Source organism: Podarcis pityusensis, assembly GCF_964106645.2.
Source record: "Podarcis pityusensis genome assembly, chromosome: 10".
In the NCBI taxonomy this organism is placed as follows: Eukaryota; Metazoa; Chordata; class Lepidosauria; order Squamata; family Lacertidae; genus Podarcis; species Podarcis pityusensis.
Window position 1 is genome coordinate 62,028,577 of NC_138035.1, and position 14,672 is coordinate 62,043,248.

Here is a 14,672-nt window from a genome sequence, read left to right on the forward strand (position 1 = left end):
TTTCCCAGATTGTGACCTCTTTCAAAAAACACGTCTTTTGCAGCGGGCTTGATGCTGATCTTGTGAAAGAAGGAAAGGACTTAAACTCATTTTTGAACATGTTGGCTGTCCTTGACAAAATCATTAAAAAGGAGGTAATATCAAAAGTTACAATTGTGCATGTTGTAGCTCCTGATTCTTCTTTAGTCTAGGAGTGGTTGCTATCCAGGCTCTGCTTAAAAGTCTCTAGAGGCCGATGTGTTCCTTAGGTATTATGTCTATTAACCTGTGTTACTTTTACATGTATATGTAGCTTATGCATACAAGTCTGAATCTTGGTATTACGTATATGTTTCAAAACACCTTGGGCGATAGCTAACATTACTCAGACGCAGACTTAGGTGGATATCACCCCTCGCTATGATATAAAGATTACAACATCTGCATTGTTAAAGACATTCCCCATTAAATTTCAGCATCCTGCTTATTAGGGGACAATAGCTACATTTGTTTTCCAGCTTCTTGCTTATTTTTATCATTGGGGAAAATCCAGAGAAAATTGGGTTCACAACTACCAATTCAGTTAGTAATGGTGACAGGGGTGCCAATTTGAATAAAATATTGGGAGGCCCAGGTAAGCCCGTCTTGCGTAATTGATCACAAAACATGGCGCACACATGCCATTTGAATGGCAATGCCGATCAACTTTGGAGGAGCCGGGCCCCCTCAAATATTTTATGGGGGGTGGGGTGAAGGGGCCTCTGTCCCTAGGAGTTGGCTCCTACGAATGGTGAACGTGGTCTCATTTACTTTGCAGCACAAAGATGTACTCAACAGACTGTTTTAAGGGGAGCATTTTTATTAGTTGTGCTTTTAAACACATCTTGATTGCGTTTCAGAATAGAAATAAAAGCACAGTGGTACCTCGGGTTACATACGCTTCAGGTTACATACGCTTCAGGTTACAGACTCCGCTAACCCAGAAATAGTGCTTCAGGTTAAGAACTTTGCTTCAGGATGAGAACAGAAATCATGCTCCTACGGCGCAGCAGCAGGAGGCCCCATTAGCTAAAGTGGTGCTTCAGGTTAAGAACAGTTTCAGGTTAAGGACAGACCTCCGGAACGAATTAAGTACTTAACCTGAGGTACCACTGTATCCTTGTTCTTTAGGTGACCAACGGTCTCGCAGTCTCATCTGAAGTATCCCTTTCTTCCGCCATCGCTCTAAAACATTGCCGTAACCTGAAGGTACAAAAGTGAGTAAAAAGCCTTTTGCATCCTGTGCTTTTCTGTGCAGTTCAGTTACAAAACGTTTAAGACGCTTTGGTTATATAACTGCTTAGTGCTACCTTTTGTTAATGAGTGCAGCAATGCTACAGAGCAATAATGTCTACCTTTTTTCGGGACTGGGATAATTCCTGACAGTTAGGAAAACAAATCTTAATATATTTTGTGTGCATATTTTCAGTTTGTATGTGTAATTGGGTAGAAGGACCCAGGATTAGACATGGCGAAAAACACATATTTGCTCCTGCACAGGAAGTGAAGAGACACTTGTTACGTTGCTCTGGTGCAAATATGTTTATCGCTTCTCACATGCAGGTGCAAAGTATTAACTATTCTGAGTGACACTCCATGTATGCAGATACTTTTAGTTCCAGATTCTGCAATCCTGAAACGGTTTTTTTGTGAACTAGAGAGCTTGGACACATGCTGGGACTTTAGTAATCATTTCTGCCTGCTTGTTTGTTTGTTAGTTAGTTACCTGGCTATATTTTGTAAATTTACTTGCACTGCTCGCCATGCCACTCTTTGTACGTACAGCTTATTGGCATGGTATTTTTGTGCATGGTATCTATTTAATTTAATTTGAATGTCTCATATATTTTAATGTGTGTTCCAACACTTTAATGTCGTTCTGCAGAGTCCTGTGTGTGTCTGTCAGTGACGTGGATGTGAAAACTGATCTGGATGATGGGTAAGGATTTCATACCCACTCCCTGCTAGGTGGGTTTAAACGCCCAAACTACAGACAATACTATTACATTGCTGATGACAATTTGGGCAAGTTTTAAAAATGACCTTGAAGAGATGGAGATAGACTCCTTCCTCGGTCTACTGTTCTGCACATTCTTACCTGGGAGCAAGTCTAATGAAAATCAGTAGGACTTCCTCCTTAGTGTAGTTGCCTATGGTTGAACTGTAAATCGGTTTTCCTGTTGCCAGACTGGTTTCTAGAGCATCTTTTGAAAACATATCTGCTAAAATGGAAAAAGAACAGACGAGTTGGCTATCATGATTATTTACAGACAGTTTATCCCATGTTTTCTATGACTCTAGATGACCCCTTCCTAAAATGTGAGGATTGTTATGTGGATTTCAACCAGCCCTACAAGAGCCCAGTTACTTGTTGCTTTAATTCATAAAGCATGAATTCATAATTCATGAAAATATATCTGCTAAAATGGAAAAAGAACAGACGAATTGGCTATCATGATTATTTACAGACAGTTTATCCCATGTTTTCTATGACTCTAGATGACCCCTTCCTAAAATGTGAGGATTGTTATGTGGATTTCAACCAGCCCTACAAGAGCCCAGTTACTTGTTGCTTTAATTCATAAAGTATTCCTATTTAGCATCTAGTAGGACACGAATGGGGAAATTGTGGCCCTTCAAGTTTTACTGGACTATAACTTCCATCCTCCCTTAGCACTGACCATTCTGGCTGGAATTGACGTAGTGTGGGAATCCAACAGCAGCCAGCGGGTGGGTGTCACAGGTTTCCCATCACTCTGGTAGAATCTACCTCCTCCTTTTTGTTTCACAGCAAAGTTCTCTTGATAAATATCAGTGCTAAGGCGCCGAAAAAATCGGACACCAAATACAATATAACCGTGAACTGGGAAAAGGTAGGCGTAATATTTTTCAGATTCCTTTTCTTCCCTAAGTATGATTTATAGAGGGTGGAAGAGTCTGAGCTTGAAGCTGAGCTAAACATTGAGCAATATCCCCTGATTTCAAGGGCTGATGACACCCAAGTGTTTGGGAACCCTGAGCCAGTTAGGGATTGCAAATATGTGGATATGTTCTTAAGGCTGTGTGTCTACACATGTATGAAGCCTGTGCTTTACTTGTTGACTGCAGGAAATATCGATATGTGTCCCGTAAATACATTTGTTGTGTGAAGGTAGATGAACTCCAGCATAAATTGCTTAGAAACCCTGCTTTGCAAATGTGTTGCACTGAGCTTACTACCCAAACATGCACCTAGTGGTTAGGAAATGTCGATTTTTAGAAACAAAAGCCAATTGATCGACTCTGGGTTTGTGACTATACGACTGTATTAATTTTGTTTTATTTTTAAACTGAAGGGTGCTGAAACAAACAACTTTTTCTCTCCTGCCCTTGGACTCATTCTTCCGGTTGCATACAGCTATCAGCCTGACCTAACCATTATAGTTCTTGGACCAAACCAAAGTGTTGGGCAAAATGTGATTTCCTTGCTTATTCGCTTACTGCAAGGCTTGGCACAGTCTCACATTCTTGCTCTGATTCAGGTAAAAAGTTGATTTTAGTCTTAATGACAAAATAAGTATATCATATTGGGTTTTTAGGAGGAAAGAGCCAGAGAGAACACATTGCATTTTCTGCCTCCCCACATTTAAATTTTGTGTCATCCATGTATTCTGTAAAGTGTTGAACAGTCTTGGAGCCTAATTGCAGTGCAAAATTACATTTTCATATTAAAGAATGTCCCCAGCATGTGATACCCTTCAGGACTATGGTCTAAACCACTGAGCCTCTTGGGCTTGCTGATCAGAAGGTCAGTAGTTCGAATCCCCACAACGGGGGGCTCCTATTGCTCTGTCCCAGCTCCTGCCAACCAAGCACTCCGAAAGCACACCAGTGCAAGTAGATAAATAGGTACAGTGGTACCTCTAGTTATGAACTTAATTCGTTCCAGAGGTCTGTTCTTAACCTGAAACTGTTCTTAACTAGAGGCGTGCTTTCGCTAATGGGGCCTCTTGCTGCCATTGCGCCGCCAGCACACAATTTTCGTTCTCATCCTGGGGCAAAGTTCTCAACTTGAGGTAACTCTTCCAAGTTAGTGGAGTTTGTAACCCGAAGCATTTGTAACCTGAGGCGTTTGTAACTCAAGGTACCACTGTACCACTGTGGCAGGAAGGTAAACGGCGTTTCCGTGCACTCTGGTTTCTGTCACGGTGTTCCATTGCACCAGAAGCAGTTTAGTCCTGCTGGCCTCATGATCCGGAAAGCTGTCTGTGGACAAACAGCTTTCCTCAACCTGAAAGTGAGATGAGCGCCGCAACCCCATAGTTGCCTTTGACTGGACTTAACCATCCAGGGGTCCTTTACCCCTTTTTTTTTTTACCTTTTGTATTTGTTCCACATTTCTACATTCTCTAGTCCCCTGGAAAATGTGCACATGCATAGCAATTACAATCTAGCTTTCATTATCCCCATACCAGTGATCAAGAGTGGTTCTCATAACCCTATTAAACATGTATTTGAGGCACATGACCCCGATGCTGATTTATCAATCACATCTTTTGAACTCTCTTCCTTGGTAGAATCTTTTCAGGGTATCAGACAGAGGATATTCCCAGCCCTGTCTGAACATGCTGAGAATTGAATCCGGAACCTTCTGTGTACAAAGCCAGGTGCTCTACCACTGAGTGACACCCCCTCCTCATTAAAACAAGATCAATAAATCAACAACTAAAATAGAAGCAATTAAAACATGGGAGCCAGCATAAAATCATCGAACAACCAAGCAGAATAAAAGATGTTCTTAAAAATGAAAGAACCAGTTATAGTTCCCGGATGTAATCCATAAATCAGTATGGATTCATTGGAATAATATGGTTTATTGGCTTTTTTTTAAAAAAGGAAACTGAGGTAACACTCTTGCAAGATATAATCAAACCCCTGACGAGTGACTTTACACCTTCCTTTGGAACGTATGCACCAGATCTGAAGGAGAATGTGCAAAGGGTAATAAAATTAAGAGAGCAACTTCAAAATGAATGGAAATTGCTTCAGTGTTCAGGCAAGTAATAAGGTATGTATCAAGTATAGAAGGAAAGTAAAATTAAAATGGATGTTGAATTTAGACTGCAGTGCTAAACATGTTTATCTAGAAGGAAACCAAGTTGAACTTATGGGGCTTGCTTCTGAGTGCATAGGATTGAGTTGTTAGTACTGTTTTTCTAAATACTCTGTGCTTTTTCAAGGCCCTGAATTAACTGCCATTACAAAAGCTCATGTTGCTTTATGCTCTAAAATCTGATGGATTCTTCCCCCCCCCCCCCCGCTCCCTTGTATAGCAAACGTTTCCATTGCTGAAAGATGAAATTTACTTGGCTGTCATTTTGGCTCTCCCTTTTGATCTGCATATCCAGAATCAAAATAAAAGGGAAAATGAAGATTATCTAGAAAATCAGCAGAGAAAAAGAATGACGAGTGAGCTACGCATCAGGAATGATACTGCAAGAATCATTTCACATTTTACTTTTCTATCTTTTCCAAATGGAATTTATGTATTTCACAAAATACTTTTCTATCTTTTTTAAATTAAACTATAATTAAACAAGACTGTGTTAACTTCAGGTTGTAAGAAATAAATTTGCCAACACTAAGGATGCCAATAAACACACTGGCTTGGTTTGCGTGTAACACTAAACAAAACTGCTGTATGGCTTAATGTGAACGAGTAAGGATGTTCCTGGAACAAAAATCATAACTGCTTCTCTCGGTTCTGCCACACTACCCAGAGCCAAACCATAGTTTGATTTAACATTTGCAACAGTTGCAGCTGTTGAACTATGTTCACAAACAATTCCACACAGAGTGCATTGCAGTAATCTAACTTGGAGGTTGCCAGAGCATGGCTTGCTGTGGCCACGCTATCTGATCTGTCCAGGGAGAGAGCCAGTGTGGTGTAGTGGTTAAGAGCGGTAGACTCAAAACTGGTGAACCGGGTTCGCGTCTCCGCTCCTCCACATGCAGCTGCTGGGTGACCTTGGGCTAGTCACACTGCTTTGAAGTCTCTCAGCCTCACTCACCTCACAGAGTGTGTGTTGTGGGGGAGGGAGGGAAAGGAGAATGTTAGCCGCTTTGAGACTCCTTCAGGTAGTGATAAAGCGGGATATCAAATCCTTCCTCTTACCTGTTCTATTTATATGGTGGCTTTGGCGGTGCACAAAGGAGATCCTGCAGGAAAGAAGGTATCTTTGACGCAGGGGAGAACTCGACTCTATGCGCTGCTTCGAGGGAAGAATCCCTGAACATGTGAATGGTCTTTCACAGACCGAACGCCAGGGGCAGAACGTCCCCTCGGCCGCCCATCCAGCTGTGACACCCACCCCAGGGACTTAAAGCAGATCCCACTGCTGAGCTCACAAGAGCCGCCTTTTGGCAGGAACCAACAGATGACCAGGAGATGCAGCAGAAGAGCATCTCTGACTGCATGGCTTTAAAAGATGATTAGGCGACTGAAAGGGAGGGAAGGCCGGTCAAAGGCTACAAGTCCTGATGGACATGACAGTGGTTCAGAAAAGCCGTTGCAGGAGGTCCCAAGTGGACAGAGGGCTCTTGGACTCAAATCCTGTTTGTGGCTCTCCTACTGGCATCTAGGTGGCCTCTGGGAGAAGAGGAGGCTGGATCAGGTGAGCCCTTGGCCTGATCCTGCAGGCCCTACTTGTGTGTTTCCTAAGGCCACTCTCCTTCCCCTGTCCCATTATCTCTGAGGCAAGAGTCCTTAGTCTGGGCTCCAGTCCCTCCAGGTCTGAGTCTTTCCCTTGCTGCAAAACAAACGGAGACAGCAGGTGCCTGGCTCCCAGCCATGCTGGCACCAGTCTGGGGCAGGAGGGTGGGGGACATGGGAAGGGGGCATTTCCTCTCACCTGATCTTACAAGATTTCCCCACTTGGCCTCTGTACGGGCATCTTGGCTCCGTCCCGGTCAGCCCAGCTCAGAAGCAGCAGCCAAAGTCTCTTAACTCTCTGAAATAAGTTGAGATGCTGTTTTAATTGGAGGAAACTTTGGCTGCTGCTTCTGCGCCAAACAGGGCCGGGAAGGAGCCATGCCCGCATGGAGAAGGGGCAGTGGGGAAGTGGTGCGAGGGATCACAGCTGGAAACCACTGGGATGTCATCTGATTCTTCACCCTGGGACCTGGAGCCTCATCTCTGGAGGCTTGGCCCTCTGGAGGAAGGAGGACATCGTATGAGAATGGGCTGTGACTGGAAAAGACTACTGACAGAAAGTCAACTCAGACACACATTCAGCTGTCTCAGCCACTCCAAATACTGAAAGGATTCTCTCTCCACTTTCACCGTCATGGAGAATCCTGGAAATCCTGTAGTGTGTTCAGGGTGCTCGGAATGGGAGCTGTCGGGAATGGTAGGTCCTTGACAAAGGACTGTTCCCATGATTTCTTCTTGGAAGCCAAGACTGTGAAAGTGGTAGAAGAGGCCTTTGAATGTCCAGTGTGGTGGATGCTCTCAACAGGAAGCCTGCCACTTTTGTGGGGGTTAGGTTCTGGGGATCACACCTCAAACCAGAATCTCATAGGGTCAAAACACATGGGGTTCAGGACTGGGTGGGATTGCCAATGTCTCTTTTCCTGGACACCCACCTGCTTTCTGCTCCCTTTTTGATTCTTTAGATTTTTGGGCCAAGAACATAAGTTAAATGCGTGCAAGTTAGATGTGCCAAAGTTGCAGGCCTTCTGTAATCATCAAGGAATGATGGACACATGCAATTGCGAACCAGGGGAAACTTTGTAAGGGGAGTGAACAAGATCACACTGCTGATCTTGCAAGAGCCGCCTCCTTGCGAGAATAAGAAAGCCAAGGAGAATCGGATGCCTCACAAGAGCATCTTGGATGAGGTGGCTTTCAAAGAGGGTGAGAGTGGAGAGGGTTATGCAAGGCAGCCCAGTTGGAGGGAGTAATGCTTCTGAAAAGCACTTCCTGGAAGCCACAGGTGGGGGGAGTGTTGCTAGGACTCCCAAAACATGTTTCACAAGGACCCCTTCGTTCCCTCTGCCCCAGTACCTGAGGGTCGTCACGTCTCTCCAGGGATTTGGCCAGAACAAGGTATACAGTACTTTGGGGAAAGGCTCCCTCCCTGCAAAGAAAATGGAGGAATCAGCAAGCGCCTGGCTCCCAGCCATGCTAGCAGCAATATGGCGCATGAGGGTGGGAGACACGGGAAGGAAGCATTGCTATAATATAGGGCACTCAATTGGCATTTCCACTTGCCTGAAGTTTGAGCCTTTCCCCCCTTGTTCTGGACTGCCTTTCTCCTAAGGAAGAAACAAGCTCAATTAGTCTGATTGGTTGGAGGAGTTCCAGATAAATAGATAGATAATATTATGTATCTATTTTATTCCAAGGTTCATTATGGTAATTGAGACCACCGGTTGAGGTTGGCTAGAATCTCAGGAAAGACATTTTCATGGGATACAGAAATTAGAGAAAAATATGGGGCGCAGGTGGTGCTGTGGTCTAAACCACTAAGCCTAGGGCTTGCCGATCGGAAGGTCGGTGGTTCGAATCCCTGCGATGGGGTAAGCTCCCGTTGGTTGGTCCCAGCTCCTGCCAACCTAGCAGCTCGAAAGCACGTCAAAGTGCAAGCAGATAAATAGGTAGATAAATAGGCAGGAAGGTAAACGGCGTTTCCATGCACTGCTCTGGTTTCGCCAGAAGTGGCTTAGTCATGCTGGCCACATGACCCGGAAAAGCTGTCTGTGGACAAACATTGGCTCCCTTAGCCAGTAAAGCGAGATGAGCGCCGCAATCCCAGAGTCATTCGCGACTGGACTTAACTGTCAGGGGTCCTTTACCTTTACCATTTTTATGGACTAAGAAGGCAAGGAGAGCCACTTCTTCCCCTGGTCCAGTTCCACACACCATTTCTGCTTCAGTCTGAAGGAAGGAATGACCGGGGGGGGGAGGGGGAGAGAATTCTGGGATTCATCTCCACAGAAGCATTCCCAACCAAAGCTGGATTACCCAATGGGCAGAGCAGACACCAGCCTATGGGCCCCATGAAAACAAATCAAATTAAATTCTGTTGTTTTGTATAATAAAATTGGTTTATTAATATTGTTGGTTGGTAAAATCAAAAACATATCAGGAGATCATTTGCGAGGAACCCGGTGAGATTTTGACTGCCTAGGGGCCTCCACAGGTTTTAATCTGGAACTGTGCCCAACCAAGGGCCAACTTTGGGCTCTCAAATGTCAACAGAGCCCTGTATGACCCTACAATTTGGCACCCTTCCCTTTTGTTCTCCCGCATTGTTTTAGCCCCCTCTGCAGCGTGGTGCCCGGTGTGAGCGCACCGGACGTGCCATCCTAAAACTGCCCCAGCCCAGCCTTGGGATGTGGTGTTGGCATGGGAAAGAATCACACCCCCTGAACTGGCCAGGTGGACTGCAGAGAAACCTCCATAAAACTATAAAGGTAAAGGTAAAGGGACCCCTGACCATTAGGTCCAGTCGTGGCCGACTCTGGGGTTGCGGTGCTCATCTCGCTTTATTGGCCGAGGGAGCCGGCATTTGTCTGCAGACAGCTTCTGGGTCATGTGGTCAGCATGACTAAGCCACTTCTGGCGAACCAGAGTAGCACATGGAAACATCGTTTACCTTCCCGCCGGAGCGGTACCTCTTTATCTACTTGCAGTTTGACATGCTTTCGAACTGCTAGGTGGGCAGCAGGGACCGAGCAACGGGAGCTCACTCCGTCATGGGGATTCGAACCGCCGACCTTCTGATCGGCAAGTCCTAGGCTCGGTGCTTTAACCCACAGCGCCACCCGTGTCCTTCCATAAAACTATAGGAATATCTAAATCAGGCCTTTCTCCTCCAGCTGGCAAGATGACAGGAAAACACTTCCCCTGCCACAGAAAGTCACAGCATACCTGCACATTTTGGTTTGTATCATGGCACCGCTGGGCTGCTGCTTGGCCAGAGTCTTTCCTATACCACAGCCTGTGAATGAAGAAGGACATTGTACTCTCCTGGCACAGGCATCCACTCTAGGGGACAGGGGTCCCATGGACCCTCCTCAATGATTTTCTTCTGGGGCAGATTTCCCTCAATATCTCCCCCCGCCCCAACAGCCTTCTCAGGTCTTTTTCTCATTCTGCTGCCTACCCCCAGCCAACATCCCTCCTTCTCCTGTGTGGAACAGAACAGCTCAGCAGCAGCGCAGGCAAAGGCAAGCCAGCGGAGGCAGGGCCCTCCTGCGGAGGAGACATAGGGGCCCCCAGGGGGGCAGCCCCAAAACGTCTGTGGGGAAAGCCTGAGCACTAGCAAGGTGTCTGGCCAGCTGACCCAGGGAAGGAGGGAGACAGAACAAGCACCCCTGCCATGCGTCCCATGCCCACGTCACCACTGGCTGCCAACGATCGCTGCTCCTGCCTGGGCACACGACACCCCAACCCCTGGCTTGGAAGAAGGGGGTGAGGGGCTGGGGCAAGATGGGCCTGCTCCCCCCCCCAACCCAGCCCTGTTTCACTCAGGTCAGCGCCACAACCTCCCTGCACATGTGGGGAACGGATTCCCCATGGAATTAACATTCCACAACTTCCAAGGTTTCATTTTTATGTCCGGCACCCTCTCCTTCTCTCAGTCCAGGCCAGTGGCGTAGCGTGGGTTGTCAGCACCCGGGGCAAGGCAAGTAATTTGCGCCCCCTAACCCGTGGATTTTAGCAGGGGGCAGAGAGCTGCGAGTGCGAGCATGCGCCCCCCCAGATGTTGCGCCCGGTGCGGCCGGCCCCCCCTGCACCCCCCACGCTACGCCACTGGTCCAGGCGCCACAGCACCAGTCTGGGGCAGGAGGGTGGGGGATACTTGTAACCAACCAGTTATTCACAACAGTAAATATAATCTGGGGACCACAGTTGAGGACCTGCCAAGCTTTCAGCAGCTATGGACAAGTCAAGCCAGGGAGCCAAGCCACATGCACCAGTGACAGGTGATGCTGCTAATATTATTATTATTATTATTATTAGGACAGGGGAGTGCCTGGCATGCTCTGATCCATGGGGTCATGAAGAGTCGGACAAAACTAAACAACTAAACAACATTATTATTATTATTATTATTATTATTAACAACAACAACAGTATTTCTATGCCACTCATCTCCTCTGGGCCTTGGAGCGCCTCCTACCTTCAGAGTTCCTTGGGCACTGATGGGCACACTTGATCCTATTACTGGACTACTGATCCCGAAGAGCTGCCCAGCCCAGCTTCAGGTCCCCCAACAAGTGCCCCCCTTCTAGAATCCACCACTCTCAACCGACTCTCAACTGCCTCCCCCAACATTCACGCTCCCTTTCCAAGCCTCCTCCAACCTTCCGTCTCTATCAGAATTCCACTCTCTCTTCCACCCTCCCTCCCTGCTTGACATTCACTTGGGAATTCTAATAAGGTAAAGGTAAAGGGACCCCTGACCATTAGGACCAGTCGTGGCCAACTCTGGGGTTGCGGCGCTCAACTCGCTTTATTGGCCGAGGGAGCCGGCGTACAGCTTCCGGGTCATGTGGCCAGCATGACTAAGCCGCTTCTGGTGAACCAGAGCAGCGCGCGGAAACGCTGTTTACCTTCCCACTGGAGCGATACCTATTTATCTACTTGCACTTTGACGTGCTTTCAAACTGCTAGGCTGGGTTGGCAGGAGCTGGGACCGAGCAATGGGAGCTCACCCTGTCCGATCGGCAAGCCCTAGGCTCTGTGGTTTAGACCACAGCACCACCCGCGTTATGCTTACCTAACTCTGACCTAGCTCACATGGATTCAGTCGCTCACTGTTCATTCCTTACAAGTTTCTAACCTGGGTTAGCGTGGACTTTTTACCTCCCGGTGAACTGCAGGACTGCTGAGGGGAAGTTTCTCTTTTTACATCCTTTTGTTTTACAGGCTAGAGTTTGCAAACTTGGTTATTTTTCTACTCAATTTGGTGGTTCAGAATAAATTCTATTTGGCTCTTCCTTAAGTACCTCTGGTTACAAACGCTTCTGGTTACAAACACTTCAGGTTACGAGCTCCGATAACCCAGAAGTAACTGCTCCTTGTTGCAAACTTTGCCCCAGGATGCAAACGGAAATTGCGCACCTCTGGTGCGTGCGCAGCGGGAGACCCCATTAGCGAAAGGATAAGAACAGTTTCAGCTTAAGAACGGACCTCCAGAATGAATTAAGTTCGTAACCAGTGGTACCACTGTACTCCAAATCTACCATTTATTAATCTCTAGGGTTTAGGGGTGTCCCCTGCAAATGCATAACCATTTTTGCCTGCATACCTTTTACTGCTACTGTTGCTATGAACCAATGCATGAGAATAAAGTAAAGAAGGTTTATTTTTAAACTTCTCAGCTTGCGGCCTGATTCTTTCTGCAGTGGGCAGCTGACTTCATAGCTTGACTTCCTCCAAACAAGGTTCCGCAGCCTAATTCCTATCCTTTTAAGTTTTCTGTCAAAGATGGCATTTTAAAACGGTTTTTTAAGAACCAGGTGGCAACCCTACTTCAGGTATATATACAGGACCCACACTTTGAATGGTGCTCGCAAACGTACTAGGAGCCATCGTAGATCCTTTAGGACCAGTGTTGTATGGTCCCAGTGGCTGCTCTTAAGCTTTTAATTTTGCTCTCAAGGAGGGGATTTTAAAACTCTGTTCATCTCACATTTGTGGGTATTTGGAGGGATAAATTTAAATTAACGTATATTCTCCTTCCTGTTAAAACCCATCCCACACAGTGACAAGATCCTGAAACTTTGGGAAATTCTCTTTAAAATGATCTACAACTTATTTAGGAATGATGAGTCTGTAGGTTGATATTTCAATGGAATTACCCAGTGACTTCAAGCCTTAGAGTTAAGAAAATAGAGGCATGGAAAGGTCATATGGTTTAACCTTGTAAACAACCAGATATTCACAACAGAAAATATAATCTGGGGACCACAGCTGAAGACCTGCCAAGCTGACAACATCTGTGGACAAGTCAAGCCAAGGAGCCAAGCCGCAGGCACCAATGACGGGTGACGCTAATAATAATAATAATAATAATAATGCCACTCATCTCCTCTGGGCATCCTACCTTCAGAATTCATTCTTATCATCACTTGTCCAGCAAGTATCTCAGCATCATTTGACAGGCATCCCTCTTGCTGGGCACTATAAGGCTTGCTTGCAAAGCAGCACTTTGTGACATCACAAACAGGGGCCAGGCTGCTGAGTTGTCAGGCAGCTGAATTAATAGAAAGAAAATCAAAGGGGGGGGTGTGTTTCAAAGTGTGCTGGGATGAGGCCACTGTGGGTCAGCCCAAAGGGTGCTGTTGGGGTGTGGTTGTGCCTCCCCTTGTTCTGCATCTTGCTCCCCCTCCTGTTTCTTTAGCTGCTCGATAGAATCATAGCATGGTAGAGTTGGAAGGGATCCCAAGGACCATCTGGTCCAACCCCCAACAATGCCAGGATCCTGCCCACAGCCAGCCCTATCTGGGCTCCAAACTCCGACCATCTTCTTACTAGCCAGATGCACTGACCCCTTGCAATTCTGCATGGGGGTGGAGAAAGGGGAGAGAGAAACGTTTTGCTCTCTGTCCCTCAGGACATTGATATGAGAGCCACACCATGCAGCCCTGTCAATATCTCAAGGGCTGTCACAGGGAGGAGAGAGGAAGCTTGTTTTCTCCTGCTCCAGAGGCCCTCAGGACCTGAAGCCATGGCTTCAAGCAACAAGAAAGGAGATTCCGACTCAACTTCAGGAAGAACGTCCTGACAGCAAGAGCTGTTTGACAGTGGGAGGAAATCCCTCAGAAGGCAGTGGGAGGAAATCCCTCAGAAGGCGGTAGACTCTCCTTCCTTGGAGGGTTTTCAGCAGAGGTTGGGTGGCTATCTGCCATGGACGCTTTAGCTGAGTTTCCTGCATTGCAGGGGATCCCGCCCAACTCAACAATTCTATGATCCTACGATTCAAAGTGCCTCCAATGAGCATTTAAAGCACATGACGTCGCCCAAATGATCCTGGGCATTGTAGCTTCCGTCTCACAGATCTACAATTCCCAGAACCCCTAGGAAACTACAATTCCTAGGATCATTTGGGGGAAGACACCTGCTTTTTGGAGCAGGGAAGAGAACCTCCAGCTCACTTCCCCCAATTTCCTAGGAACCAGGAACGGGAATCTCAAGTGCTTCTAACGGCACAGAGCAGGGTGGATAAAATATTGTTCCAAAAGTTGGGTGCCTCCCCTCTCTCTGCCAAGTGGTGGCAAAAGCCCATGGGGTTCCAGGCTCTCACCTTTGGAGAACTGAGACATGGCGGAGACTGTTCTAGCTTTCAGAAAGAGTACAGGTGAGTCCTTTCAAGAGGGACTTGCCCTCCACATCAGGGCAGCCAGTTGGATTCCAGAATTCTGGTGGAGAGTGATGATCGGAGGCAGCTTTGAAAGCGAGTTTGAATGTTTTTTGGGCGGGGAGGCAGTTGAGAGTTGGTTGAGAGTGGTGGGTTCTAGAAGGGAGGGGGCCAAAGCACGGTTTCCAATTGGCTGCAGGAGCTTCCTGCACTCAATCGGAAGCCGTGTTGGATGTTCAGCTTCCAAAGAACATTCTCAAACCGGAACACTCACTTCCGGGGTTGCGGCGTTCCAATTTCCGT

General features: G+C 46.8%; 1 protein-coding gene and 1 long non-coding RNA gene across 9 annotated transcripts in view; one reads left to right on the plus strand and one right to left on the minus strand.

The window, feature by feature from the left end:
• HDAC10 (histone deacetylase 10) overlaps positions 1-5,596 on the plus strand; it is a 24,170-nt gene extending 18,574 nt beyond the window's left edge. For 4 of the 5 annotated variants that reach the window (XM_081023656.1, XM_081023659.1, XM_081023658.1 and 1 more), the window contains 7 exons: positions 44-134; positions 1,150-1,235; positions 1,904-1,957; positions 2,810-2,891; positions 3,354-3,539; positions 4,894-5,065; positions 5,331-5,596. In XM_081023656.1, the coding sequence (XP_080879782.1) occupies positions 44-134; positions 1,150-1,235; positions 1,904-1,957; positions 2,810-2,891; positions 3,354-3,539; positions 4,894-5,061 (667 nt within the window). In that variant the 3' untranslated portion in view covers positions 5,062-5,065; positions 5,331-5,596. The remainder of the gene's footprint in view (positions 1-43; positions 135-1,149; positions 1,236-1,903; positions 1,958-2,809; positions 2,892-3,353; positions 3,540-4,893; positions 5,066-5,330) is intronic. The other variant, XM_081023660.1, reaches the window with a different exon arrangement.
• On the minus strand, positions 1,185-14,432 carry LOC308486728. Of its 4 annotated transcripts, none has more exons than XR_013991230.1 (3): positions 14,316-14,432; positions 2,117-2,240; positions 1,185-1,221 (listed from the first exon to the last, which is right to left on the minus strand). It is a non-coding gene; the product is annotated as an uncharacterized lncRNA (long non-coding RNA). The 4 variants fall into 4 exon arrangements; XR_013991231.1 differs by lacking the exon at positions 14,316-14,432 and adding an exon at positions 13,116-13,156; XR_013991232.1 differs by lacking the exon at positions 14,316-14,432 and adding an exon at positions 11,187-11,200.
• Between the last annotated feature and the right edge of the window lie 240 nt (positions 14,433-14,672).